The 27,204-nt window shown below is 58.1% G+C and overlaps 2 protein-coding genes across 8 annotated transcripts; one reads left to right on the top strand and one right to left on the bottom strand.

The window, feature by feature from the left end:
• The first annotated feature begins 1,798 nt into the window (after window positions 1–1,798).
• On the top strand, window positions 1,799–20,949 carry LOC105467317 (Rho GTPase activating protein 4). 6 transcript variants are annotated; one of them, XM_011716799.3, is made up of 23 exons: window positions 1,804–1,942; window positions 2,873–3,061; window positions 6,392–6,596; window positions 6,667–6,829; window positions 7,027–7,089; window positions 7,378–7,560; window positions 8,918–9,046; window positions 9,148–9,369; window positions 14,415–14,516; window positions 14,693–14,884; window positions 14,991–15,075; window positions 15,209–15,236; window positions 15,477–15,579; window positions 17,133–17,193; window positions 17,323–17,400; window positions 17,488–17,622; window positions 17,712–17,817; window positions 17,918–18,151; window positions 18,236–18,309; window positions 18,404–18,587; window positions 18,802–18,894; window positions 19,172–19,271; window positions 20,381–20,949. In XM_011716799.3, exons 1-23 carry the CDS (start codon window positions 1,876–1,878, stop codon window positions 20,612–20,614), a joined length of 3,030 nt encoding a protein of 1,009 aa, XP_011715101.2. In that variant the 5' UTR covers window positions 1,804–1,875; the 3' UTR covers window positions 20,615–20,949. The 6 variants fall into 6 exon arrangements, with proteins under 6 accessions (XP_011715104.2, XP_011715103.2, XP_011715102.2 ...); XM_011716802.2 differs by lacking the exon at window positions 2,873–3,061 and having other exon boundaries at window positions 1,799–1,942; XM_011716798.3 differs by having other exon boundaries at window positions 17,918–18,309.
• A 33-nt stretch (window positions 20,950–20,982) lies between these two features.
• On the bottom strand, window positions 20,983–23,672 carry LOC105467316 (arginine vasopressin receptor 2). 2 transcript variants are annotated; one of them, XM_011716795.2, is made up of 4 exons: window positions 23,567–23,672; window positions 23,171–23,367; window positions 21,939–22,814; window positions 20,983–21,830 (listed from the first exon to the last, which is right to left on the bottom strand). In XM_011716795.2, exons 2-4 carry the CDS (start codon window positions 23,193–23,195, stop codon window positions 21,625–21,627), a joined length of 1,107 nt encoding a protein of 368 aa, XP_011715097.1. In that variant the 5' UTR covers window positions 23,196–23,367; window positions 23,567–23,672; the 3' UTR covers window positions 20,983–21,624. The 2 variants fall into 2 exon arrangements, with proteins under 2 accessions (XP_011715097.1, XP_011715096.1); XM_011716794.2 differs by having other exon boundaries at window positions 23,171–23,224; window positions 23,567–23,657.
• Window positions 23,673–27,204: the final 3,532 nt, after the last annotated feature.

Raw genomic sequence — 27,204 nt, forward strand, 5'->3', positions numbered from 1 at the left:
CCCATGCGGACAGGTCCCCGCCTTCTGCGGGCTGCCTGGCTTTTGAATGCTTTGAAGGGGAACAATGGAGCGAAGGATAGAGCGAGCAGCAGGGGGCAGTTGCGTTCAGGGCCTTAAATGCCAAACAAGTGCCCTAAAATCCTGGGCCAAACACTCAGGCTCTAAAGCACGGGCTGAATGGGGCATCCTAGGAATAGCTCTGGAGTGAAAAAAAGAGCGAAGAGAGCGTTTGAAGGCACGGACTGAGGCCTTTCCTGCCTGCCTGAGCCCTGTGTCTGGCTCTGCTGGTTGGAGGGATCTTTGGGGACCAGTCGGGGCTCGGATGGAGGGGCAGGGTGTGTGGGGGCCAGCTAGTGAGGGGCGGGGGTCCCTGCTTCCCCTTGGCCTGAGGCAGAGGTGGGACGTGGGAGTCTCCCAACCAGGAGCAGGTTAGGGTGTGGGTGCGGCTGTAGGCAGGGGCGCAGGCTCTCTAGTCTCGCTGGAGAACTCGAACATCGGTACTTCCTAGGGCAGCTGCTGGAAGTCCAGGTCCTGGGCCTGCCTGGGTCTGGCTAGCTCCCAGGCCTTGAAGCCCCAGGTCCTGCAGACACACTCGACGACGTGTTCGGGAAGGGCCTTGGTACTGGGAGAAGGGGGAGGGGAGGTGAGGGAGTGTTTTTTCCCTTCTGGGCAAGAGAATTAATTGCTCCTAGTTGAAAGGCAGGAAGTACCCGCACAGCCTCTCCTCCCCAGATCTGCAGGTCAGGGTCATATGTGCCCACATTTGCACAGCGCCTTACTCTGACATGCGTGCAAACACACGCCTAGTACCCCTGCACTAGTGCCCGCAGGCCCGCCTTCGGAACAGACGCCTGGTGCCCAAGTGCCTTGCCCCTCTCCCCACATCTATACCCCAGGGATTTCCCTCCCACCAAATTGAAGTAAGTTGTCTGCTTGACTTGTCAACCGCCTCCTGCCTCCTGCCTTCCCGATTTCCCGGAGAAAAGCTGCTGCCCTGTGGTAGAGAGTGGAGGAAAGCCCCACCACCCGTGGATGAGGGAGGCCCCAAGACTTGCCCCCAGGGTAGCTAAGATCTTACTCCGAGGGGGCTGCCCCCCTCAGGCCTATGACGGGCAGGTGCAGCTGCAGGGGAAGGGAGGCAGAGCAGTCTCTTCCGGCAGCAGGAAGTGGTAACCGCCTATGGGGAAATCGTGGGGCTGAGCAGAAGGGGAACCGGAGCTGAACTCTCCTCCCCTACCAAGGGGGCCTGGAGGGAATGGCAGCCAGCTGCTGAGGTTCTGCTCTCTGGTGCTGACCTTCCTTCCCCCTCCCCTCTGAACTTCCCACCCCAGCTCTCAAGGCTCCTTGGACCTCTCTGGGGGCTGACTTGGGAAGGGAGGACCCCATCCGATGTCTGGGGGAAGCAGGCCACCCAGGGGGAGTCCAGAGCCTGGGGCAGCAATGGTGTTCATGTCCACTGGTACTGTGGGCCAGCGGCCCCGCTGTGAACTGTGCAGTCTGGCAGTGGTGACCAGGGACAGCCTTCTGGAGGTGGGGGGATGGCAGCCTGGGATGCCAGCTTATGTTGGGGCTCTCATGCCGGCTCTGGCTGCTTGGCAGCGGGGCTTTGGGCACAAGGCAGTCTAGGTGCAGGCCCAGTGGGAGGAGACGGCAAGACCGGGGCACAGTGGGGCTGGAAGGGGCGCCCTGCCCCCAGGAGCCCCTCGCGGGCAGTGCCAGCCCTGGGCCGCCCCGCCCCACCGGGAGCCGCGCTGGGGGCGGGGCTGGGCGGAGCCCGCGCAGGGTGCTGGCCGCAGCGCCCCCAAGTCCCGGCGCCGGGCCCACTCACGGCCGCGTGGGAGCAGTGGGGTTCGACGGCGCGGCCGCTAGGCCGCCATGGCCGCTCACGGGAAGCTGCGGCGGGAGCGGGGGCTGCAGGCTGAGTATGAGACGCAAGTCAAAGGTGAGAGGGCGTCGGGCGCTCCCGGCCCGTTTCCTGCGGAGACCCCAAGGTCGTGAGGGAGCCCCAAGCGTCCCCGCGCTGACCCAGGGCCCGATGCTCTCCCCAGCGACCTCTGGAGTGGGGGTGGAGGAGGGAGCCTGAGCCTCTTGCCTGCCTCCCCACGCCCATTTGGCCTCAACCGCCTGCCATCTTCCCTTCCTTCTTTCCTGTCTTCCTTCTTTTGGTCTTTGTCCTCCTTGGGTCTCTGCTCCTCACCCAAGGTTCAGTGTAGACACTGGTGGCCGCCGGTAAAGGGGAGCCGGATGTACCAACGTGCCCCCCAGAAGGCGGTAGTTTAGCTACAGTGAAGTCAACCACCTTGATTGGGCTAGGGGGTGGGGGGTGGGGGGTGAGTAAGGGAGTCTGGGTGAGTGGATTGGTGGAGATCACCTGGCCCTAACTCCAGTGTAGTCCCTGGAGCCTCAGCACCTTTTGCCCCCCTTTAGCACTGAGGGGGATCAGAGGCAAGGGCCACTGTCTCTGGGTCAAGCTGGCGCAGTGAGTCTTGGTTGAGAGATTTAACAGGGCTGGCTTCTCAGCCTTCTGAAATTGAACCTCTTTGGGTTCTGATAAACACCCATGTGCAAATCACATGCAAATCAGCTTTGCAAATTCTTAGCCAATAGCTTGTGCCCATCTTATTCAGGGCATGGTAACTCTTGCAAAGGAAAGAGGCAGCATCTCAGCGCCAGCAGCTCCTCCATATCACTCTCAATCACTCCATTTTACCAGTTACGGAAACAAGCTCAGAGAGGTGCAGTGACTTGCCCGTGGTAACACAGCACTACAACTTCTAGGACGTAGAATGCAATAACCCTTGAAGTGCCTTTCAACCCAGAGATGTAGGTTCTAACATCATTATTCAGTGCAAGCAATTTATACCCTTTAAAGTATGCCCCAGTCCTCCGCCTTTGGAAAAGGCAGCCTGTGTCCAGAACCAGCTTGAGGTGACTACGCAGGGTGAGCCAGCTTTCCAAGCCTCACCATCATCTTGCTCAGATGGAAGTAATCATCTCCATCCTGCTTCCCCAAAATGCCATGAAGCTGAAAGACTTGGAAAACTTCAATCAGCAAATATGGGTCAGTGATTTCACACTGAAAAGTTGGGGTTTCGAGCAAGACTATCTAAGGGTTCCTCACTTGCTCTGGGTCTGCATCCCACACCCTAGAAAAACTTCCTACCATGCTACAAAACGGGGTCACTGTCTTGACACCCTAAATTCTCAAAGGTCAGCATAGCCGTGGTTTTGGAGACCATCTTCTCTTCTGTTTTGCTTGTCAGCAGAAGTGAGACCAAATGCCTTGCTCACAGGAAGTGCTGGTGGGGCCCTGGGCCCAGCTCTGTAATTCAGGCAGACATGGATTCCAGCTCTCCTTTTGCCAGATGTTTCCTATACATCTCTGCTGTCCCAGGCCCTGGAAGTATACTGCTGTACAGGAGAGAACCCCGGCTCCAGCCCCTCCAGCCCTGGCTTTTTACCCAGAGTAAAAACAGTGATTCAATGAGGACTCTCCTGATTTCAAATGGCGTCAGCACCCACCCTGCCCTCACATGGCTCATGGGTCTAGTGGGGGAGACATAGACTTTCCATTATGATAATAAGCACCACAGAGGGAAAGTGCAGTGTGCCAAGAAGGGGTCGGAAGAGGGCCAGCCCTAGTTTGGGGGGAGGCCAGGACAGGGTGTGCTGACGAGTTTGTCTGAACTGAGATCTGAAAGCTCGGCCAGGAAAGCCACCAGTGCAATCAACTTGCAATTCACAAGTTTCCTGCTCAACACCAGCCGGGTGTGCATGCCCGGATCTGGACTGGGACATGGCTTCCAGTTAGCTTTTACTGCCGGCAGTGATGAAGAAAGGCAGCGGTTCCCTCTGCTGGTTCCTTCTGCACTGTTCAGTTGTCATAAGTCCCCAGAGATTGTATTCCTCTGGGGGAAGCAGGGCAAGACAGGCTCCAGAGGGCCAGTGAGGTGAGCAGTCGCACCTTTCTTGGAATGAAATGAAATTTACTTCTATCAAAAAATGTTAAACCGGGCTGGGCGTGGTGGCTCACGCCTGTAATCCCAGCACTTTGGGAGGCCGAGGCGGGCGGATCACCTGAGGTCAGGAGTTTGAGACCCAGTCTGGCCAGCGTGGTGAAACCCTGTCTCTACTAAAAATACAAAAATTAGCTGGGTGTGGTGGTGCATGCCTGTAGTCCCAGCTACTCGGGAGGCTGAGGTGGGAGAATCGCTTGGACCCGGGAGGCGGAGGTTTCAGGGAGCCGAGATTGCACCACTGTACTCCAGCCTGGGCAATATCCTCCGTCTCAAAACAAAATAAACAAAACAAAATGTTAAACTGATTCAGTGAGGACTCTCCTGATTTCAAATGGCATTAGCGCCCACCCCACCTGGCCTTGGAGCTGACAAGTTAACCACAGGAGGCCAGCCTCAGATAGGATGAGGACACTCTCCATCTGTCTCACTTGGCATCGTGGGCTCTGCCCTGCCCTGTCAGGAGGTCCCCCGCCCCAGGCTTCCACTTACCCAGCTTGATCCCCCAGTGGGAAGAGCTCTCCTGTTCAGTAATTCAATTGGAAGGATCAGGCTCCTGGGTCCCTCACCTGGCTAGTCTGGTGGGGGCAGGGAGTGGAGGGACGGAGGGGTGGGTGACGCATGCAGCCAGGGCTGGGGCACCTGGAGTCAGGGGAGCTGAGACTAGGGAGGGGACATTCTGCAAGAGGAGATCAGGGAGGAGGTAAGGATGCTGGGCAGGCCAAACCCACAGGGTCCCCATGCAACAGGCCCTGGGAAGTCACTGGCGGGACAGAAATCCAATGGGATTGAGCTCTTCCCAGCGGAGTCCTCCCTCGCTTGTCCTGGTCTGAATCCCTGCCGTCTTTTGCCTGGATTAATGCGGTAGCGGCCACCTGGGCTCCACCTGGCAGTGTGAGTGGGCCCTGAAAACGAAGCTGGACCACATTCCCCCACTACTGTGGCTCCTCTCTCACTCGGAGTCCAGCTGGGAGTTCTGCCTAGACCACGGGCTCTGTGCCATCTGTCCCTACCGGTGTCTCGGACTCCCCCTACTGCCCCCACACAGCCAGCTGCAGCCTTCTGCTCCAACGATGCAGCTTGTTCTTGACCACCCTCCTTTAAAAAGAGATCCTCCCTGTCCCCACCCACCCCCGGCTCTGATCTTGCTTTGTGTGTTCATCTTCTCAGCACCCATCACTCCTGGACATTCTGGTATGTGTCCGTGCCCCATTCCAATCCCAGCTCCAAGAGGGCAGACACTTGGTCAACCCTCTTTGCCTCTGTATTTAAAACGTGCCTGCCACAGAATGGGTGCATAATCAACATTCTGCTGAAGGAAGAAATCAATTCATGTCCCTCCCTGGGGAAGTGCATGGAGATGAGTAGGTGGGCAGCCTACTGGCCAGAAGCTGAGCTAGCATCTTATTTACCTGGGACCCTCAGTGCCTGGCTGGGCACTCAGGAGGTGGCAAAAGTGTCTTCCGCAGGTTGCTTAAACTTGCCGGACAGGCACTTCTTTGCTTCAGGCCTGTGTGGGGGAAGCAGTGTTGCCAAATCAAGCCAGTGATAGGGTGTCAAAAGGCTGGCGGTATGGGGCCCTGGGTGTGACTCTTTCTGCACGGTGAGGGAATGCACAGGTGGGGCGGGGGATGATTGGGAGTGGGAAGTGGGGACAGAAGACAGGGACTAGCTCCCTGCCCCATCCTTTCACTTCCAAGGTGGGATCAGCTCTCCTTGGTGCCCAGCCCTCACTGTGGACTGTCCTTTCCCCTGGGGCCTGAGGGCAGGGTTCCCCAGCCACTGAGACTGCGAGATCGCTGCAGCCTTGCCCTGAGCAGCGCTGTGATCTGTGTGTTGTGTATCTGTGTGTTTGCAAGGGAAGCTGCCACCTCCTGGGGCCTGGGTACTGGGGGAAAGGAAGTGGCAGGGGAAACCATTCAGTGGCTTTCCAGGAATGAGGGAGAGACAGGAAGCCAAACTGAAAGGTGCCTGGCTGGCGTTGGGGTGAGACAGGGTTGGGCAGCCTTGTGTTCCACCCACCGTGAATGGCTTCACCCTTCCCAGGGCGGCCTTGCTCCCTCTTACGCTGGGCCTTTGTGCGGCTCTCCCCTCTCTCTGGGACACCCTTCTCTTTCCCCCTCAACCGGGTGGCTCGGGCCATCTGTTGGCCTCAGCACAGAGGTGGGCTGGACAGCTGAGGCCAGATCTGCCTGCAGGGGCCTAGCCTCTTTCCTCCCCTCTTAGTTCCTGCCTTCAACCTAGGCTGGGTCCAAAGGAGCCCTCAGAGCAGACGGGACTGGGGTCTGTGTGTCTCTGCCTCTCCCACCCCACGCTGGCCTGGCTGACCCAGGCAGGGCATGCTGGCCAGGCCTGAGCTGTGGTTCCCCCCACAGAGATGCGCTGGCAGCTGAGCGAGCAGCTGCGCTGCCTGGAGCTGCAGGGTGAGCTGCGGCGGGAGCTGCTGCAGGAACTGGCAGAGTTCATGCGGCGCCGCGCTGAGGTGGAGCTGGAGTACTCCCGGGGCCTGGAAAAGCTGGCCGAGCGCTTCTCCAGCCGTGGAGGCCGCCTGGGTAGCAGCCGGGAGCACCAAAGCTTCCGGTAGGTGATGTGCTGGCAGGGGGGCCACGGCAGGGTCTGCTTGCAGGTCTCACTGCCCCTCTACCCCCAGGAAGGAGCCGTCACTCCTGTCGCCCTTGCACTGCTGGGCGGTGCTGCTGCAGCATACGCGGCAGCAGAGCCGGGAGAGCGCGGCCCTGAGCGAGGTGCTGGCCGGGCCCCTGGCCCAGCGCCTGAGTCACATTGCGGAGGACGTGGGGCGCCTGGTCAAGAAGGTGAGGCTCTCACCCTGGGCCATGGGAAGTGTTCAAGGCTTTGGGATCAGGAGGCTGGGAGGGCACTGGAGGCCAGGTGGGGACCAGGCAGAGTGAATCTGTGTGCCTCCCAGATGGGGCTTGAGCTGGGCAGAGCTTCCAGTGCCTGGCGGGGCCTCTCTGGGCAGTGCTGTGCTCACCCCTGCCTCTGCCTCTAGAGCAGGGATCTGGAGCAGCAGCTGCAGGACGAGCTCCTGGAGGTGGTCTCAGAGCTCCAGACGGTGAGGAAAGGGCCGGGGAGGGGCCTGCCCCAATGGCCCAGGGAGAAATGCCACTCACAGCTGGGGAAGAACATCCCCAGGCCATCACATCTCCCAAGCCAGACTCAGGGAGAAGCATGCACCTAGGAGCAAAGGCCCTCTCTCCCTAAGCACAAGGCATTAGGCTAAGTGCTCACATGGGATTGCCCAGCTCTGAGATCCAAGTTCCAGAGGGGCAGGGATGGAGGGTTAGGGGCTGGCCCGGCCGTGGCCTTCAGCAGCACTACCTTGCTTTGGGTCTCCTTGCAGGCCAAGAAGACGTACCAGGCATATCACATGGAGAGCGTGAATGCTGAGGCCAAGCTCCGGGAGGCCGAGCGGCAGGAGGAGAAGCGGGCAGGCCGGAGTGTCCCCACCACCACTGCTGCTGCCACTGAGGCAGGGCCCCTCCGCAAGAGCTCCCTCAAGAAGGGAGGGCGGCTGGTGGAGAAGGTGGGCCCGGGGGGCACCTCGGATGCAGGCCTATGGGGCATGGGCCCTGACTAGGACCTGCTGTGCTGAGGGGGAAGCCAGGGCTGGGTGCAGGGGAGGGCGGGAGTGGCAGGACGGCGCCATCAGGTTCCAGGGATTCCATACGGAAGGCTCCCAGGGCCTGAGAGAGCGGGCAAAATGGTCGCCCAGCCCTGGACAGCCCCACGCAGCCTCTGCAAGCTCTGAGCAGGGCTCCTGCAGCTCTGCTGTTCTGCCAGCCATTCCATAAGGTTTGAAAGGGGCGAGAAGACACTTAAGGTGGGCGATGGGGTGACACGCACGGAGAAAGGGCGTTTGAGGTGAGCCCAGTAGAGAGAGTGGGGAGGTTGGGAAATGCCTAGATGGAGCTGCCAGGCTGTGCGGGGCTGAGAGTGATGGTCTCTGGGACTCTGGGAGCAGAGGAGGGAGTCGGGCATCTCCGGTGTTCTTAGGGGAAATGACAGAGTTTGGCTGTGTTGGGGGAAGGTCTCCCTGGTTGCTGTGGTTAAAGTGCCAACTTTAGCCGGGCACAGTGGCTCACGCCTGTAATCCCAGCACTTTGGGAGGCCGAGGTGAGTGGATCACCTGATGTCATGAGTTCAAGACCAACTTGGCAACATGGTGAAACCCTGTCTCTACTAAAAATACAAAAATTAGCCGGGCATGATGGCGGGTGCCTGTAATCCCAGCTACTCGGGAGGCTGAGGCAGGAGAATAACTTGAACACTGGAGGCGGAGGTTGCAGTGATCTAAGATTGTGCCACTGTACTCCAGCCTGGGCGACAGAGTGAAACTCTGTCTCAAAAAAAAAAAAAAAAAAAAAAAAATAGAGTGCCAGCTTTAGAACCCAGTTGCCACCAGGTTCTGTCTCATGGCCCTCGATGATCTATCCCTACCCCTTGCGGTGCTCGCTCCCCCTCAGCCCTGGCCCCTGCAGAGGCCTGTGGCCACTTCCAGCTGTGCACCTGTGTGCTAGCTCCAAGCTGGGTTTCTCGTACACCCTCCATGGTGGGGTGCCACGCGCGCACTTTCCACTCATCAGGTATCTGTGAATAGTTCTGTGTCACCCCCCACCTCTGTGGGGGATGTTGTGGCTCGAACTAAGGCAAGTGGCGGAAGCACAGCAGGCAGCGCCAGCACTGGCAGGTGAACAGCCGGGGAGTCGAGTCACCTCCTGGCATTGGGCTGTGGCGTGGGGAAGGCAGCAGGACTTCTGGGCTTGACCAGTTCCGGTGTAGTTGTCCACAGCGAGAGGGGTGGCGATGGGCATTACATGAAAGGCCAGAGATAGGGGCTGGCCACGTGCGTGACCCTGGCACACTTGCATTGTCTTGAGTAGCGGCAGGCCAAGTTCATGGAGCACAAACTCAAGTGCACAAAGGCGCGCAACGAGTACCTGCTTAGCCTGGCCAGCGTCAACGCCGCTGTCAGTAACTACTACCTGCATGACGTCTTGGACCTCATGGATGTGAGTCCTTGGTGGGCAGGTGGGAAAAGGTGCCTGGTGCCCCGGGGCTGGGAAATTACAGCTCCAGGACCCACCCGAGCATCTGCTTGTTTCCTCCTCAGTGCTGCGACACAGGGTTCCACCTGGCCCTGGGGCAAGTGCTCCGAAGCTACATGGCCGCTGAGAGCCGCACCCAAGCCTCCCAAGTGCAGGGCCTGGGCAGCCTGGAAGAAGCCGTGGAGGCCCTGGATCCTTCAGGGGACAAGGCCAAGGTTCTCGAGGTGCATGCTACCATCTTCTGTCCCCCGCTGCGCTTTGACTACCACCCCCATGATGGGGATGAGGTGAGGGTCACCCCCTGCTGGGCTCGGCATTCTCTGGCCTTCACTGTACTGGCGGGCAGTGGAGTGGCGTGACCCACGCTTTGCTCAGGAATCCAAGTTCTCCATGGTCTCAGGCAGTGCAGCAGCTAGAGAACTGTCCCACTTCCATTTGCAGCCTCACTCCAAGGGTGCACCGCCACAATGGCCAAGGAGGGCAGGACACTAACTGTTCAAACCATGCAGCAGGCAGCCATGTAGCTGCCCATACATTGTTCTGGGCTGGTTTCTCTGTGTTTTTAAATTTCGTGACACAAACTTGGGAGGAAATGAAGCACACACACAGTAAGATGGAATCGGACTTCTTTATTCTTCTTCTTCGAGCTAGTTTTTCCTGCAGCAGTTTATCCTGATGGGCATTGGCAATGACCTGGGATTACACTGGGCCCCTTGTGGGCCGACTTGGAACTTTACAAAGAGTCCAGCATCACCAGGGCTTCTGATGGCACACAGCTACTCCCTAACCTACCCCTCCTGTTCCCAGCTTCCACCCCCAGAAACAGCCACCCACCTCTCAGCATCAAGCAGCCATTTTCCACTGGCCAATGACGACTAGCATCTCTCACAGCCACCACACGCTTCCCTGCATCTTGTTCTCCCAGTGGGTTTATTCCAGAATTTTTGGCTAAATTAACATTCAATGTTTCAATCACCATGACAACAGGTACTGTTGGCAGCTGAGCCATGTACTGTATTAGGATCACATGTCCTTCCTTGGACAATTTTTCCTTTTCTTCTGAAATTTATAACTCCCTCGCCTCAGGAATGCTGCTTGCTAGAACATACCCATTGCTAGGAGTTGATCGTTACCTTGTCCCAGCACTGTCCTCCACACCAGGCACCCTGTGGGGTCCACCTTCTCCTCTGTGCCCTCCCTCAGCGCCCCAGAGCCCTCCAGTCTGGACTGCTTCGCTTCTGCCCAGTGCCCTGTTTCTGGATTCCACGGCAGCGGCTTTCTTGGTTTGATACCCTTGTTTTCGTGGACGCCTTCACCAAGGGTTTCCTGACTCAGCACATCTGAAAATGTCTGTGTTCTTTGTTTTGTTTTGTTTTTGAGATAGGGTCTCACTCTGTCCCCCCGGCTGGAGTGCAGTGGTGTGATGTGATCTCAGCTCACTGCAGATGCAACCTTCTGGTCCTCTCACCTCAGCTTCCCAAGTAGCTAGGACTACAGGCTTGCACTACCACGCCAGGCTAATTTTTCTATATTTTATAGCGAGGGAGTTTCACTATGTTGCCCAGGTTGGTCTCAAACTCCTGGGCTCAAAGAATTGGCCTGCTTCAGCCTCCCAAAGTGCTGGGATTACAGGTGTGCCACGTGCCCGGCCAACCCTTTATTCTTATTTCATGAATACAGTACTTCTTGAATCTTTCTGAAACTTTTATTTATTTATTTTTTTGAGAGGCAGTTTCCCTCTTGTTGCCCAGGCTGGAGTGCAGTGGCACGATCTTGGCCCACTGCAACCTTCACCTCCTAGGTTCAAGTGATTCTCCTGCCTCAGCCTCCCAATTAGCTGGAATTACAGGTACCAGATACCACACCTGGCTAATTTTTTAATTTTTTAAATTAATTAAAAAAATTTTTTTGAGACAGTCTTTCTCTGACACCCAGGCTACAGTGCTGTGGCGCAATCTCGGCTCACTGCAACCTCTGCCTCCCAGGTTCAAGCAATTCTCCTGCCTCAGCCTCCCAAGTAGCTGGGACTACAGGTGTGCACCACCACGCCTGGCTGATTTTTGTATTTTTAGTAGAGACGGGGTTTCACTATGTTGGCCAGGCTCGTCTCAAACTCCTGATCTCAGGTGATCCGCCTGCCTCAGCCTCACAAAGTGCTGGGATTACAGGCGTGGGCCACCATGCCCGACCCTTTTATTTTTATTTTTTAGTAGAGACAGGGTTTCACCATGTTGGCCAGGCTTGTCTCGAACTCCTGACTTCAGGTGATCTGCTTGCCTCAGCCTCCCAAAGTGCTGGGATTACAGGTGTGAGCCACCATGCCCCGCCTGAAATGTTTTTTGTTTTCTCCTGTTCCTGCATCTGCTCTATTTTCTTGCTTTTGTCCCTGAGTCCAAAATCCCTGCTATATCCTTTCCAGAGAGCAAATCGTTAGTTTTCTGCTGATCGTGTCTGTTTGGTGATTCTTGGCCGTCAGTTCATATTTAAGAAGAGGCCTGAACACATACCCCACAAATGTGGATGTCTGTGGTGTTTCCTCCTGGCCTAGCCAGTTTCCCCAGTAGAAACTCTTCTGACCCTGTCTAGGGAGGAGAGGGGGCGAGAGGGCTGTGAGCTCACTCTGCTGTGTGGATTTCCTTGGAACTACCTGGTTTCAGTTCCACACCCTCCAGCCAAAGCCTAACAGGAACAGTCCTGTAATCTCCATTGCTAGAGGGAACCCTGCTCCGTGGGGAAGCTGGGGCCTCTCGGTGAGAGGGTGGTGGAAGGGCGGTAGAGGACTTGGGCTTGCCTTAAGGGATCTGCGGGGAGGGCCCAGGTAAGTGGGTCTTGGTCCTGGATTAAATGCCTTCTGGAAGCAGAGTAATTGTATGATGTATGATTGGATGTCTTGATTAATCTTATTTAGAAGGAGACAGTGATGGAAGCTGAAGTGATGCGAGGAAGTCATAGTCACTTACATTAACCAGGATGGAGGGATGGTTTTGTGGCTTGGAAGAAGTTCTTGATTTTGTCCTCACTCAGACGTGATCGCAGAGTGGTCTTGTTTCTGTCTTCGCCCATCAAGGTCACACAGTGGCCTTGCCTGATGTTGATGCTCTGGGACATTTCCGGTGTTCAGCAGGACAGCACTGAGACTGGGCTGATAGGACCCTGAGTCCCAAATCCCTGCTATATCCTTTCCAGAGAGCAAATCGTTAGTTTTCTACTGATCGTGTGAGTTTAAGGGAGGGATCAAATTTCAATGTTCCCTAGGGTATGGATAGATTTATTTTTTCTCTAGAGAGAGGGTCTGGCTCTGTTGTACAGGCTGGAGTGCAGTAGTGTGATCATAGCTCACTGCAGCCTCCAACTCCTGGGCTCAAGTCATCCTCCTGCCTGAGACTCCCGAGTAGCTGGGACTATAGGTGCATACCACCATGTGTGGCTAAGATTTGTACTTTAAAAACAATTATTTTATTTTTAAATTTTAATCTATTTATTTATTTATTTTGAGACCGGGTTATGAGACGGGCTAATTTTTGTATTTTTGGTAGAGTCAGGATTTTACCATATTGTCAAGGCTGGTCTCGAACTCCTGGGCTCAAGTGATCCACCTGCCTCAGCCTCCCAAAGTGCTGGGATTGCGGGTGTGAGCTAGTCCAGCCTAGATGGACTTTTAAAAAAATGTGTGGCAAAATACACATAGCATAAAACATACCACATTCACCATTTTTAAGTGTGCGGCCCAGGGGCAGAAGCACATTCACGGTGCTGTGCAGCCATCACCACCATTCAGCCGCAGAACTTGTTCATCTTCCCAAACTGAAGCTCTGGCCCGTTCAACCCCAACTCCCTACCCCCCAGCCCCTGGCACCCACCCTTCCACTGTCCGTCTACAGAGTTCACGGCTCTCATTTGAGGCCCCTCACAGGAGTGGAATCCTATAGTGCGGGCCTTTCTGTGACTGGCTCCTTTCACTGAGTCCCATGTCCTCAAGGGTCAGCCATGTTGGAGCCCATCTCAAAATGGCCGTACTTTCTTCTCCATGACTTGCACCTTCCTGCAGTCCTGTAAGGCGGGGCTTGGTGGAGATGGAGAGCAGGGCAAGTGTTTAGCCACAGATGAGTCCTCACTTTCAATTTTAACTGTAATGTCAACTTTCTGGATGTTTACATGCTTAAAAGAGTAATTCCTTCCTTCATAAAGTATTCGCTCCCACTCTGCCCATGACGCAAGCTGCTCTCATCTTGCCACACGGAAATTTATGTCTGCCCAGTTAGAGTGAGCAGTTTTTCTGTCTACTCCTTTCCCTAGAAGAAGTGGGGCTGGGCCCTCCCTGTTCTGTCTCAGACCTCAGTCTTCCTTACCATTCTATTCTATTTTATTTTATTTTGAGATGGAGTCTCGCTCTGTCACCCAGGCTGGAGTGCAATGGCGCCATCTCGGCTCACTGCAACCTCTGCCTCCCAGGTTCAAACGATTCTCCTGCCTCAGCCTCCCAAGTAGTACAGGCACGCGCCACCATGCCTGGCTAATTTTTGTATTTTTTTTAATAGAGACGGGGTTTCACCATGCTGGTCATGCTGGTCTTGAACTCCTGACCTTGTGATCTGCCTGCCTCGGCCTCCCAAAGTGCTGGGACTACAGATGCACACCACCATGCCCAGTTAATTTTTTGTATATTTAGCGGATACAGGGTTTCACTAAGTTGGCCAGGCTAGTCTCGAACTCCTGACCTCAGATAATCCATCCGCCTCAGCCTTCCAAAGTGCTAGGATTACAGGCGTGTGCCACTGCGCTGGGCCACCATTCTGTTTTAAATAAGAGTTTTATTAAGGTATGATTCATATACCATAAAATTCACCGTTGTAAAGTGTACAGTTCAGTGGTTTTTAGTATATTTAGAGTTGTGCAGCCATCACCATCTAATTCCAGAACATTTTTGTCACCCCCTAAAGGAGCCATTAGCCACTACTGCTCCCTGTTCCCCTCTCCAGCCCCTGGCACCCACTCCTCTGCTTCCTGTCTCTATGAATTTGCCTGGCTGAACACTTTACATAAGTGGATTCATTCCTTCTCCTGGCTGAATCCTCTTCCATTCTGTGGGTAGACTGCACTGAGTTTAGCCATCCGTCTGTTGGATGAGTGGTGCCGCTATGAACCTCTGTGGACAAGTCTTAGTTTGGACACATGTGTTCACTTCTGCCATTCTTCAGCTGAGCGTCTGGGCTGGTGGTCCTGTGTCTGGCCGCCAGGCCACAAAAGGGTGCTTGCTTCCCTTATGCCCCGGGAATCTTGGCACCTACTGCCCAAGCGCAGCCCTCAGCCCCCTGGCCGCCACCCTCTGCAGGTGGCTGAGATCTGCGTTGAAATGGAGCTGCAGGACGAGATTCTGCCCAGAGCCCAGAACATCCAGAGCCGCCTGGACCGACAGACCATCGAGACGGAGGAGGTCTGGGCAGCCCACTGGGGGTTAGAGGGAGACAGGGACCTGGAGCCTGTATAGCCTGCTGTTGGAAGTGGCTGCCCTGCCTGCCCGCCTCCCTCTGGTCCCTTCCTTCTGACTTGGACTTCCTGTCTCCATCCCTGTCCCCCATCTCTTACCACCCTGTGCGGTCTCCCCTGCAGGTGAACAAGACGCTGAAGGCGACACTGCAGGCCCTGCTGGAGGTGGTGGCCTCGGATGATGGGGATGTGCTCGACTCCTTCCAGACCAGCCCCTCCACCGAGTCCCTCAAGTCCACCAGCTCAGACCCAGGCAGCCGGCAGGCAGGCCGGAGGCGTGGCCAGCAGCAGGAGACCGAAACCTTCTACCTCACGGTGGGGAGGGCTGGGCTGGTGGGTGGGACCCGTGGGGGCGTGGCTGGGGCAGAGGGAGGGGCTCAAGCCAGGGCTAACACTTTGGGCTCTTCTTGGGGCTGCCTAGAAGCTCCAGGAGTATCTGAGTGGACGGAGCATCCTCGCCAAGTTGCAGGCCAAGCACGAGAAGCTGCAGGAGGCCCTTCAGCGAGGTGGGCCCAGGACCCTATGTAGCCCACGGTCCTCCCCTCCTGCCTGTCCTTGGCCATTATCCACACCTTTCTCTCTGGGATGCATTGAAGACCCTTGGCCTGAGAGGCAGACCAATGTTCTCCCACCCCACAGGTGACAAGGAGGAGCGGGAGATGTCTTGGTGAGTCCTTCATGAGGGGCTGGTGTGTTCTGAGAAGCTGGGGCCCTGCGATGGTCCCCCATCTCTTCTCTCCGTCGGGCCCAGCTCAGCTGCCCAATTCCCTGAGCCTCAATATCCCAGTTTTCGCACTGGATTGTGGAATAACTTCAGAGAATTAGAGGCCTACTTGGCTGGGCTGGTGGGTGGGGCACCCTATTCTCCATGCCCGGCCCCCTCAGAGCCAGTTCCCGTTCACCGCAGGACCCAGTACACACAGAGAAAATTCCAGAAGAGCCGCCACCCCCGCCCCAGCTCCCAGTATAACCAGAGACTCTTTGGGGGAGACATGGAGAAGTTTATCCAGGTACTTGCTTTGCCCCACATGCCAGCCCACCTGTACATGCTGGTCTTTCTTCAGCCTTGGGTCACCTCAGTGACCAGAGCATCTGCCTGATCCCAGGGTCCTCCACTCTCAGTCATCAACTGTCCCTTTCTGGGTGGGCCTCTTCCAGGCCGCTGTTGGGCTCCCCTGTAGCCTCTGCTGATTAAAGGGAGCATCCTTAACTAGTAATGGGAATGTATAGAAAACCTGGGGCAGCAGCATTTTTAGGTGCGAGATATTGAGAGCTTCTCCCCTGCAACTTCTGGCCAGCGTGGTACTGGGGGTCCTGGACAGTGAAATAAGGGGAAGCAAGAAAGATCAGAAAACTAATACTGAGATCAGAAAGTATCAGAGGGTGCCAGGCATGGTGGCTCACGCCTGTGATCCCGGCTCTTTGGGAGGCTGAGGTGGGCAGATCACTTCAGCCCAGGTGTTCAAGACCAGCCTGGGCAACAGGGTGAAACCGCGTCTCTACTAAAAATACAAAAATTAGCCGGGCATGGCGGTACGTGCCTGTAATCCGAGGCGGGGGGGTGGGGGGAGGGAGGGAGGAAGGAAAAAAAAAAAAAGGAAAGACAGAAACAAAGAAAGAAATACAGAGAAATAAAAGGAAAGAAAGAGAGAAAAAAGAAAAGAGAAAAGTAAAGAAAGCATCAGAGGGGGCCAGGCATGGAGAATACCAGAAGATCAGAACTGATACCATCATTTTCAGTGATGTGGTTATGTGTGTAGAACATTCAAAAATCAACAGATTCTTTAAATGAACACTTTGAGTTTCTTTCTTTTTTATTTTATTTTTTTTTATTTGTTGAGACAGGGTCTTGTGCTGTTGACCAGGCTGAAGTGCAGTGGTCACGATCTCAGCTCACTGCAGCCTTCACCTCCTACCTGTTGGGGTTCAAGCGATTCTCATGCCTCAGCCTCCCAAGTAGCTGGGACTACAGGTGTGCACCACCACACCTGGTTAATTTTTATATTTTTAGAAGAGGTGAGGTTTCACCATGTGGGTCAGGTTGGTCTCGAACTTCTGACCTCAGGTGATCCTCCTGCCTCAGTCTCCCAAAGGGCTAGGATTACAGGCGTGAGCCACCACACCCAGCTTGAGTTTCTAAATGTTACTTGATTCAAGGTCGGTGTACAGAATTCAATTGCATTTTTATATTCCAGCAACAATTTGCAAATAAAATGTAAGGCACTGCCTAAAACCTCATCAAAGATATCAGACACCTAAGAGTGGATCTAACAAACAGTGTGCTAGGCCTCTATGCCGACAACGATGATGTGCTCTTGAGAGAAAATAAAAGCACTCAGCCTGGTGCGGTGGCTCATGCCTGTAATCCCACCGTTTGGGGAGATTGAGGCAGGAGTATCACTTGAGCCCAGGAAGTCGAGGCTGCAGTGAGCCGAGATCATGCCACTGCACTTCAGCCTGGGTGACAGAGTGAGACCTTGTCTCACAAAAAGAAAAAAAAGCAATTGAATGACAACACAGGGCATGCTGTGTCCATGGTGAAGTAAACACCCTCTGTCCCTAGTGCTCAGGCCAGCCTGTGCCCCTGGTGGTGGAGAGCTGCATTCGCTTCATTAACCTCAACGGTAAGCAGGACCCAGCCCCTCCCGCTGTCCTGGCACCCAGCACCCAGCTCCCAGCACCTGGCATGGGAGGCCGTCCTGGAGGGGCTGGGGAAGATGCTCAGTGCCCACCAGCTCGTTGTCCTCCCACAGGCCTGCAGCACGAAGGCATCTTCCGGGTGTCGGGTGCCCAGCTCCGGGTCTCAGAGATCCGTGATGCCTTCGAGAGAGGTGGGGACGGGCAGGGCGGGCAGGGCTGGGGGCTCGGGCAGACGTTACCAGCTTCCTCCCCCCACTGCACCACTCGCCTGTCTGCAGGGGAGGACCCACTGGTGGAGGGCTGCACTGCCCACGATCTGGACTCGGTGGCCGGGGTGCTGAAGCTCTACTTCCGGAGCCTGGAGCCCCCACTCTTCCCCCCAGACCTGTTCAGCGAGCTGCTGGCTTCTTCGGGTGAGGCCGGGGCCTGAGGCCAGTGGGGGTAGGGCACTTGCTAGGGCAGCCCCACTCACTCGGCTCTCTCTGGGCGGTTTTGGCCACAGAGCTGGAGGCCACGGCAGAGAGGGTGGAGCACGTGAGCCGCCTGCTATGGCGGCTGCCCGCGCCAGTGCTGGTGGTTCTGCGCTACCTCTTCAACTTCCTCAACCAGTGAGTGCTGTGGGGCGAGTGCTGGGGTGGGGGCCAGGGTCGAGGGGATAAGGGGACTCGGGGTGCGGGCTCTCTGCTTGTGATGTGTGTGTCCCCCCAGCCTGGCCCAGTACAGCGATGAGAACATGATGGACCCCTACAACCTGGCCGTGTGCTTTGGGCCCACGCTGCTACCGGTGCCCGCTGGGCAGGACCCGGTGGCGCTGCAGGGCCGGGTGAACCAGCTGGTGCAGACGCTCATACTGCAGCCAGATCGGGTCTTCCCGCCCCTGACCTCACTGCCTGGCCCCGTCTACGAGAAGTGCATGGCACCGCCTTCCGCCAGCTGCCTGGGGTACACCCTTGGTGCTGCAGAGGGGATGGGGGGTCCACTGGAGAAGAGCCCCCCTCATCCACCTTGCTCTGCCCTGAACCTCAGGGATGCCCAGCTGGAGAGCCTGGGGGCGGACAACGAGCCGGAGCTGGAAGCTGAGATGCTTGCCCAGGAGGATGGTGAGGGCGATGGGCAGAGAGCCCCACCCTGTCCCTGCCCTAGTGTCCACACCCGCCCCCCCCACCCACAGCTTGGACCCCCTCTCCTCCCCAGACCTGGAGGGGGTTGTGGAGGCTGTGGCCTGCTTTGCCTACACGGGCCGAACGGCCCAGGAGCTGAGCTTCCGGCGGGGGGACGTACTGCGGCTACACGAGAGGGCCTCGAGCGACTGGTGGCGGGGGGAGCACAATGGTGTGCGGGGCCTCATCCCCCACAAGTATATCACACTGCCTGAGGGGTAAGTGAGCTGCGCTCTCAGGCCCCAGGGTTCCTGGAGTCTCCGCACCTCCCCTTCATCCAGCCCTCCCCTGACCCCAAGTTAGATTCTGAAGGTCTGGGCTAGGCCAGAGAATGGAGCCTGTCTGACTACTTCTGACTGGCATGGAGGCTGCTGGCCCTGGACCCTGTGCAGGGAAGGAGCACTCAAAACAGGCTGGTGCTTCCCACCACAGGGCAGAGAAGCAGGTGGTGGGCGCAGGGCCGCAGACTGCTGGGGAGTCTGGGAGCAGTCCTGAGGGCCTCCTGGCATCAGAGCTGGTTCACCGGTGAGCAAGAAGACAGGGCTTGGGGGGCCCACACATGTGCCGTTCTAGGCCAGAGGGGACTGGGGTCAGGCTTTGGCCCCGTGGGAGTGGGAGGAGTTGGCAGATGAGGACGTGACAGAGTGACCCAGCTTGTGACAGGGAAAGAGGCTCTAGAGGAGCTTGGGGACCACTGGGCCAGCCTCCTTTCCTTGGCCACACCGCAGGATGGGAGGAGCCACTGCCCAGTTAGCTCAGGGACTTCCCAGAGCCCCCACCAGGCTCCCCGTCTGTCCTGCAGGCCAGAGCCATGCATCTCACCCGAGGCCGTGGGACTCTCTGGACATAGACGACGCTGCTTGGTCCCAGCCTCCCCGGAGCAACACGTGGAGGTGGATAAGGTGAGAGTGGGTATGTGGCAGGTGAGGGACATCTGTCCTGGGGGGATCTTTGCCTTCCCTTGGGAGCCAAACTCCTCCCTCCTTGAGGTTCCAGTCCTTGCCCTCCCTGGCCTTAGCTAAGGGGAACCTGCCGCCAGACGCACAGGCCCAAGGCAGACCCCATGGAGGGTAGGAAGGCAAAGATGTAAGGGCGAGTGGGGATGGAGAGGGATGGCCACAGAGGCAGGGATGAGAGGGACAGAAGACACCTGGCCTGGCCAGAGCCTGGGGCTTGCACGTTGGAATTCACGTTTGGCTTCAGAGCAGGGAGTGGCAGGGCTGAGTTAAGGCTGTTTACCTGGTAGAGGCAAGGGACTCCAGGGCAGATTTCAAGGCTGGCATCTGTAGCTGGGCTAGGTAACAGGCGGTGCCATGGCAGGCGCCTGGCATGCCAGGGAGGATGAAAGGGACAGATGGCAGGGAGGCAGGAGGGGGTGGCTGGTTGGGGATTGGAGTGGGGCAGCAGTGGCTCTCGAAGGAGCAGAGCGCAGGCTCAAGATGTGGCTCTGGCAAGCACACGACCTGGGGAGCCCTGCTCCATGCTCTGTGCCATGGGACCTGTGAACACTGTTGGACTGACGTGGAAGCCCAGGGAAAGTTGCTAAGCCCAAGGAGGAGAGACCCGAGAACATGTGGGTGTCCCAGGTGTGGCCAAGCCCCCCGGCTTAGGGAGCCCAGGGAGGGTCGGGTAGACACGCAGGAGCAGGAGCGGGAGCCAGGGACAGAGCAGCCAGGAGATGCCATGGGAGGACACTGACCTGGGAGTTCCCCGCATGCTGGCGGTCCCTGAGGCCACGGGCAGGGGGACTGTGATCTCTGCCAAGGAAAGAGTGGGGGCGAGAAGAGAGGGGTCCCCACTTTCGGGCTAAACCAAGGAATTGCTGTCCTCAGAGGAGACTGTGACAGAGACACCAGAAGGGGCAGGCGGGATGCCAGGTGCGACCTGGAGGCTGAGGGGCTGGGTGTTGTCTGGGAACTTGCTTTGGGAGTGGGAGGAACTCAGGTGGGTCTGGGGCAGGGTCAGTCGGGGGAGCTCACTGGTCACCCTCCCTTTCTTTCCCCTCCACTAGGCCGTGGCACAGAACATGGACTCTGTGTTTAAGGAGCTCTTGGGAAAGACCTCTGTCCGCCAGGGCCTCGGGCCAGCATCTGCCACCTCTCCCAGCCCTGGGCCCCGAAGCCCAAAGGCACCGGCCGGCAGCCGCCTGGGCAAAAACAAAGGCTTCTCCCGGGGCCCTGGGGCCCCGGCCTCACCCTCAGCATCCCACCCCCAGGGCCTGGACACAACCCCCAAGCCACACTGAGGTGCTGCTGCTGGAGCTGTGTGCCCCAGGCGGCTACCCCCTGGACCGGCCACTCTCCCCAGCCCTCTTGCTTCTCTCCAACCCTGTCCAGCAAGTTCAGGGTGCCTGCACTTCACCCTGTGCAGAGGTGGGATGGGGCCGCACATGCAGGGATGCCCACTCCACACCCTGCCTGCCTCTCAGCCCTGGCCCAGACCCCTTTTGGAGGCTGGGGAAAGCCCTCTTCTGCGACTTTGTGGAGGGCTGGTCAGTGGCTGCTGGGTGGCAGGTGCCCTTGCTCAGATGCCTGGCAGGGCTGGGTGGTGATTCATAAAGACCTCGTGTTGATTCCCTGATGGGAGCCAGCTCTCTGTCTCAGGGGTGGGCGGGTGGGTGCTGGAGGCCAGAACAGCTTCCCTGGGGGTCCTGCAGCTTTGAAGACTTGGCCGCCTGCACCATGGGTTCCAGAGCTGTGCACATTACTGCGGGTATGTGTGTGGGGGTCTGTGTATGGCTGTGTGCTGCCTCCACACCCACTGTTACCCTGATCCAAAGAGACCCCTTGCCATGTGGAAAATGAGCTGAGGTGTAACTTTTATTAGGGAGAGAATGAGGAGAGATGGAGGAAAGGAGGGATTAGAAAGGCAGAGACAGGAAGGTCCCCTGGCCCCAGCCCGGTCCTTCCTTTTCGGGCCCCTGGGACCGCTGTCTCACCTGGGGGCACCTGCTCCCTCTTTCCTGCCACCCCCAGGCCCCTCAGCCCTCTGCTGCAGCTCCTCCCACACCCAGCACGGTGAGCTGACCTGAGGGGCCCCCACAGTCTTGGGGCCTGAAGCTCTCCTCATACAGCTGGGGATGTGGAGACCCAGGCAGGGGCTGCGGCTTGTCCAGGGACACACAGTTTCCCAGCCTCGGGGCCACAGGATCTGGCCAATTCTCCATGGGTCCCCTTCCCAGTGGCCCCCAGGACCAGCCCCAGGAAGGCAACTGAGCTTCTCAAAGCCTCTGGAGGCAAGACACCCAATAGCTCCTTAGGATGAAGTGTCCTTGGCCAGGGAGGAGCTGGCGGTGGTGCAGGACTCATCTTGGGGACCCAGGCTGGGTGGGGTGCGCCCCCGGGCACAGCAGAGCAAGCTTCGCAGCTCTGAGGAGACGCTGCTGCTGAAAGATGCATAGATCCAGGGGTTGGTGCAGCTGTTGAGGCTGGCCAGCAACATGAGCAGCACGAAGGGCGCCCCTGTGAAGGTGGTGGGATCCACGTTGGGCTCAGGATGGCTGGTGGTGCACCGGGGCACGCCGCCAAGCCCGAGTGGCCCCCGACAGCCCTAGCCATGGCTATACCCACCTTCCAGAGGTGCCTCCGGGTCCCACGCGGCCCACAGCTGCACCAGGAAGAAGGGTGCCCAGCACAGCACATAGACGACCACAATCACCAGCGTCATCCTCACAGTCTTGGCCACAGCTGCTGACACGCGGGCTCCCTCACTGGGGTTGCCTGTCCGGCGTCCCCTGCGGCGCCCCCCAGGCCTCTCTGACGGCCCTGGCACCAGACTGGTGTGAATCTCCCGGAAGATGAGCACCTGGCAGGCAGCGATACCCAGGGTAGGTGCCACAAACACCATCAGGGCGATCCAGGTGACGTAGGTGCGACGGCCCCAGGGCTCCACAAAGCTGGCCCAGCAGTCGGTGACCCCGCTGCCACCTCCCACATTGCGCTGGGCAAAGATGAAGAGCTGGGGCAGGCTGAGAAGGAGCGAGAAGGCCCAAGCCACCAGCACTGGCCGGTTCCAGTGAGCCCCACCTCCATGGCGATACGCCAGCATGGGACGGCAGATGGCGCGGTGGCGGTCCAGCGTCATGGCCAGGATCATGTAGGAGGAGGCATACATGCCCACCATCTGCAGATACTTCACAGCCCGACACAGGGCATCCGGCCCACGGAAGCGGTCGGTGGCCTTCCAGGCCAGCTGGGGCAGCACTTGGAACAGAGCCACGGCCAGGTCAGCCAGGCACAAGTGGCCAATGAAGACGTGTATGGGTGCCCAGTGGCCCCGCCGGCCCCGCCGAGCTAGGGCCGCCAGCACCAGGCCATTGCTCAGGGCCACGGCCACAAAGACTATGGAGAGCAGCGCCAGCTCCGCCTGGGCTAGCAGCGGGTCCCGGGTGTCCGGCGGCCTCTCCTGGCTGCTGTTGCTGGGCAGAGAGAGGTGCCCAAGCACAGCTGGGCAGGGGTGAGGAAGAAGGCCCGGTTAGAGAGGGTGTTGTGCATGGGGACTCAGGCCTGCCTCCCGTGCCCCCATCTGGACACCCTCTTCCTGGCTCCTAGCAGAGGGGACTCCAGGAAAGCCATGTTATGGGGGATACACACCCTAGGCTCATGCAGTCCATAGGGAAGGGCAGCCCCAGCCCCAGCCCCAGCCCTGGCAGGGAAGTGGGGCTATGGCCCCCTCCCCGCTCGTTGGCAGCCTGGAAAGGTGCATCCAGAGGTGAGGGTGAAGGAGGTCTTTAGAAAGAGGGGCTTCCCTAAATCGTCAAGGCCATTCTGCCCACTGGGCTCATGGGGGGGGCAAGCCTTACCGGAAGTGGTGAACGTCCTGAGCATGGTGGGGCCAGGACAGGTGTTCTGAGGGCCTGGAGGAGATGGGCAGACTCAGCCTCTGCCCGAGGGGCCAGCCCAATGACCCAGGTCTCTGAACTGGAGCCCTTACAGAGATGCTAGCACAGTGGGTGCCTGTTCGCGTGTGTGCACGTGTGCGGTGGGAGTATGGCCAGTCCTGGGCAGGGAAAATTGAGAGGGACGGTCAGACAGATGGATGCACAGAACCCAGGATCCCCCAGGCAGCCCATGAGTCCCAGGTTTGGAAGTGGGCGCCCCAGGCAGACACGCAGAACTCCGCTGCCCCAACCGAGGCCGAGAGAGGCCATCCGAGGGCTGGGGACTGGGCACGGGGGCGGGCCTGTGCAGCCCCTTACCTGGCTGGGCTCCTGGGCAGCTGGGTGGTAGCGTAAAGGTGGCTGGGTGCTCAGATCTGCTCTCCATCGGCCGCCCCGCCCTGGCCCAGCCCAGCCTCTGGGAGTGACCTGGCCAGGAGGGGACTTCCTCCCCCTCCCCCTTTCCCCCAGGCCTCCCCTGGCCTCCCGTTTCCTTTCCTTTCCCCAGGGCCTCCCTGGTCCTGGCCCAGGACTCCCTCCTCCCACTGCTATAGCCTCCACGCCCACCCTCACCCTACCACACTCCCCTGGTTGGTTTGTCTGGGCTGGCAGTGCTCTGGGAGGTCACTTAGTTCAGCATTCCCATTTTATAAGTCGGGAAACTGAGGCCAGAGAGCAGTGGGTCTGGTCCAGGACTGCGCTGCTTTTTCGTGGGAGCTTCACGCCCCCTTCCCAAGTTGGGGTCCTCCTGCTCCTCGCTGGGCCCAGGCAAGGAAGGGGTGGAAACACTTTCGCCGGGCCCCTCCCAGGCCCACGCAGGCCCCTCCTCCTCCTCAATTAGGGCCCAGTTGGCCGGAGGTGAGGGACAGGAAAGGGAGGAGTGGGGCAGGGGCCAAGTCAGGCTTCATGAACCCCTGTGAGATCCAGGGACACCCCTACCCTCTTCCTCCTGTCGCACCTGTCCCAGGAAGAGGGGCTGGGGATCTCCATGTGCTCAAGGGCTCCCTCCCACCACACACGCCCTCACATACATGATACAGCCACACAGCCACAAACACACGACACAGAGACGCTTGCTCATGTTCCTGAACATGCCATGAGTGTGGATGCACCTTCCCTGTACCTGGGCCCTTCTCCTCCCTCCCCCAACACCTCTCTCCTTCCCCTGCCCCCACACCCCCTCCAGCCCTCATCCCAGTCGTTCTCTTTCCACTCCCCCCCGCACCCAGGCCTGGCTTAGCTCAGCCGAGGCCAGCCCAGCCCAGCCCAGCCCAAGGCAGCTGCTTTCTTCCTGTTTATCTGTCTTCTCTGTTGCCCTGTGAAGCCAGAGACCAAAACAGCCTCACAGACCAGGCCCAAGTCCAGTCCGTGGCCAAGGCCTCCTCTTCCTGCCCAGAGAGCCTGGCAGCACCCTGGCGCCTCCCGGCCCTGTTAGGGTGGTGGGAACACAGGGTGGGCATTTTCCAGAGACAGTGCACACACCACACCGCATACATACATGTACACAGTCACACCACACACATACATGCACCCACCACACACCCATATGCCACACCACACACACACCACACCATGCACACACTCGTACACACCACACACATGGACACACCACACAGTCCCATACGCCACACACCCACACATGCACCAACCACACAACCATACACACCACACACATGCACGCACCTGCACACCACACCACACCACATACACATGCACAGCCAACACCACACACCCACATGCATGCACACACCCGCAGCACACACAAGTGCACATCACACCCCGCAGCACACACACGCATCTTTACCATGTTTTTGCAGAGCGCCTTGGGGGCAGGCTGCAGAGTGCTGGCACCCAGGGCCTGACCCTTCAGCCGCATCGCCTCAGTGCACGCACATCCTCACGCTGTCACTAACCTAGGAGCACAGAAATGGCCTTCCTAATGCCACCCAGATCAATGGACTAGGAGATGGTTGCCCTCAATTGGCAGAGAATTTGGGGACCCTGGCTGGGGAATAGGAAAGCAAGGCTCCAGCCCCTGCTTGGCCCCTGCCCAGTAGTGTGACCTTGAACAGGCCATGCCAGCTCTTGGCACCTCAGCTTCCCCTTCTGCGCAATGGGACTTGATGATTGAGGGGGACCTATGGTGGTAAGATGGGGAGGGCCGGGGACTGGCAGGGCCTTGGGAAAACCTTTGTTCCCTCTGTCTAAAGCTGGCTAGGCCAAGGAATCCATGCCAGCCTTTTGGGGTGAGCAGGCAACCGTCTCCTTATCAGTTTCTCTGCCTGAAAGAGGCTGTGCAGTGCCAGATCTCAGCAGCGGGCTGGGACCTCCCCTAGCAACGTGGCCAGGCCTGTGGCAATCTCTGCCCCCTGTACTCCTCACATCCTGTTGTTAAACTGGGGAAGAGTCTGGAGGAAGGGCCCCCATGGCGGTCTCCTCTGGGACACAAGAAGCTAGATCAGGACCCAACACTACTCTGCTCAGCCAGGACCCCCGGGAGGAACTGGGAGCCACATGGGCAGGCACTACATGGAACTGTGCCAGGAGAGAGGCCCTGGGCAGACCCTGGACAGACACCCCTCAGGGACCGAGAAAGATGGGGCTAGGCAGCAGCTCTCATGGGAAGAAGGGCAGACTGTGCTGATTCACACTAGGCCCACGTGAGTCAGCAGGGATGGCACTGGGCTGCCTCAAGCCCCTGCCCTTGGGCATTAACAGGAGCAGGGCATCTATCTGGGGGTGGGCCAGGCCCCCACTGCTGCCAATGCAGCACCCCTGTGCACACCTCCCACTGGTCACTCTAAGACTTGCAGAAAGGGCTCTGTGAGTGCCAAGGTGTGGCTCCTGATCTTCCAGCCTAGTACCTGGGCAGAAAAGGACAGGAGACAGATTGAGGGGACACTGTTTGTCCCTCTCTATGCACCGGTTCCCCATGATCAGAACCCTCCATTCACCAAACTGCAAGTGCCGCTGGCCCAGCACTGTGGCTACAGAGATGGAAGGACCTGGGCTCTGCCCCAGGAGCACATGGGCCTGTGCAGAGAAGAGTGGAGGCAGGGAGGCCGGTGGAAGCTGTGCCTGTCACCCAGGAGAGAAATGGTGTGACCCACCTAACACTGGGCAGCGGGGCTAGAGGGGGCAGGCAGGTGGAAAAGGCATTTAAAGGGCCCTGAAGGATTTGTAAGGGGTGGAAGACAAAGAGGAGGCAGCCAAGGACGTGGAGAAAGAGGCCCCTGATTGTGTGGGAGGGGTGCTTGTGCAGATGGCAGAGCCTGTGGGCAGTGGGAAGGATGAAGGAGCCAAGTGCCTGTCAACAGAAACGGCCCTCACAGGGACTGTGACCCGAAGGAGCATAATACGTGGAGCCCAGGAGACAGGGAGGAACAACGGGTTGGAGGATGGGATTGAAGGGGACAAAAACAAATTTAATAAAAACTCAAGTGCACAAGTGTGAATGTGAGGGTGTGTGTGTGAGGGTGTGCATGTGTGTGAGGGTTTGCGGGTACGAGGGTGTGTGTGTGAGGGTGTGTGTGAAGGTGTGCATGTGTGTGAGGGTTTGCGGGTACGAGGGTGTGTGTGTGGGGGTGTGTGTGAGGGTGTGCATGTGTGTGAGGGTTTGCGGGTACAAGGGTGTGTGTGTGAGGGTGTGTGTGAGGGTGTGCGTGTGTGTGAGGGTTTGCGGGTATGAGGGTGTGTGTGTGGGGGGTGTGTGTGAGGGTTTGCGGGTATGAGGGTGTGTGTGGGGGTGTGTGTGAGGGTGTGCATGTGCGTGAGGGTTTGCGGGTATGGGTGTGTGTGTGTGTGAGGGTGTGCGTGTGAGGGTGTGCATGTGTGTGAGGGTGTGCGTGTGTGAGGGTGTGCGTGTGTGTGAGGGTGTGCGTGAAGGTGTGTGTGACGGTGTGTGTGATGGTGTGCGTGGGTTTGCGTGTGTGTGGATGTGCGTGTATGTGAGGGTGTGC

This window comes from Macaca nemestrina, chromosome X (assembly GCF_043159975.1).
Source record: "Macaca nemestrina isolate mMacNem1 chromosome X, mMacNem.hap1, whole genome shotgun sequence".
NCBI lineage: Eukaryota > Metazoa > Chordata > Mammalia > Primates > Cercopithecidae > Macaca > Macaca nemestrina.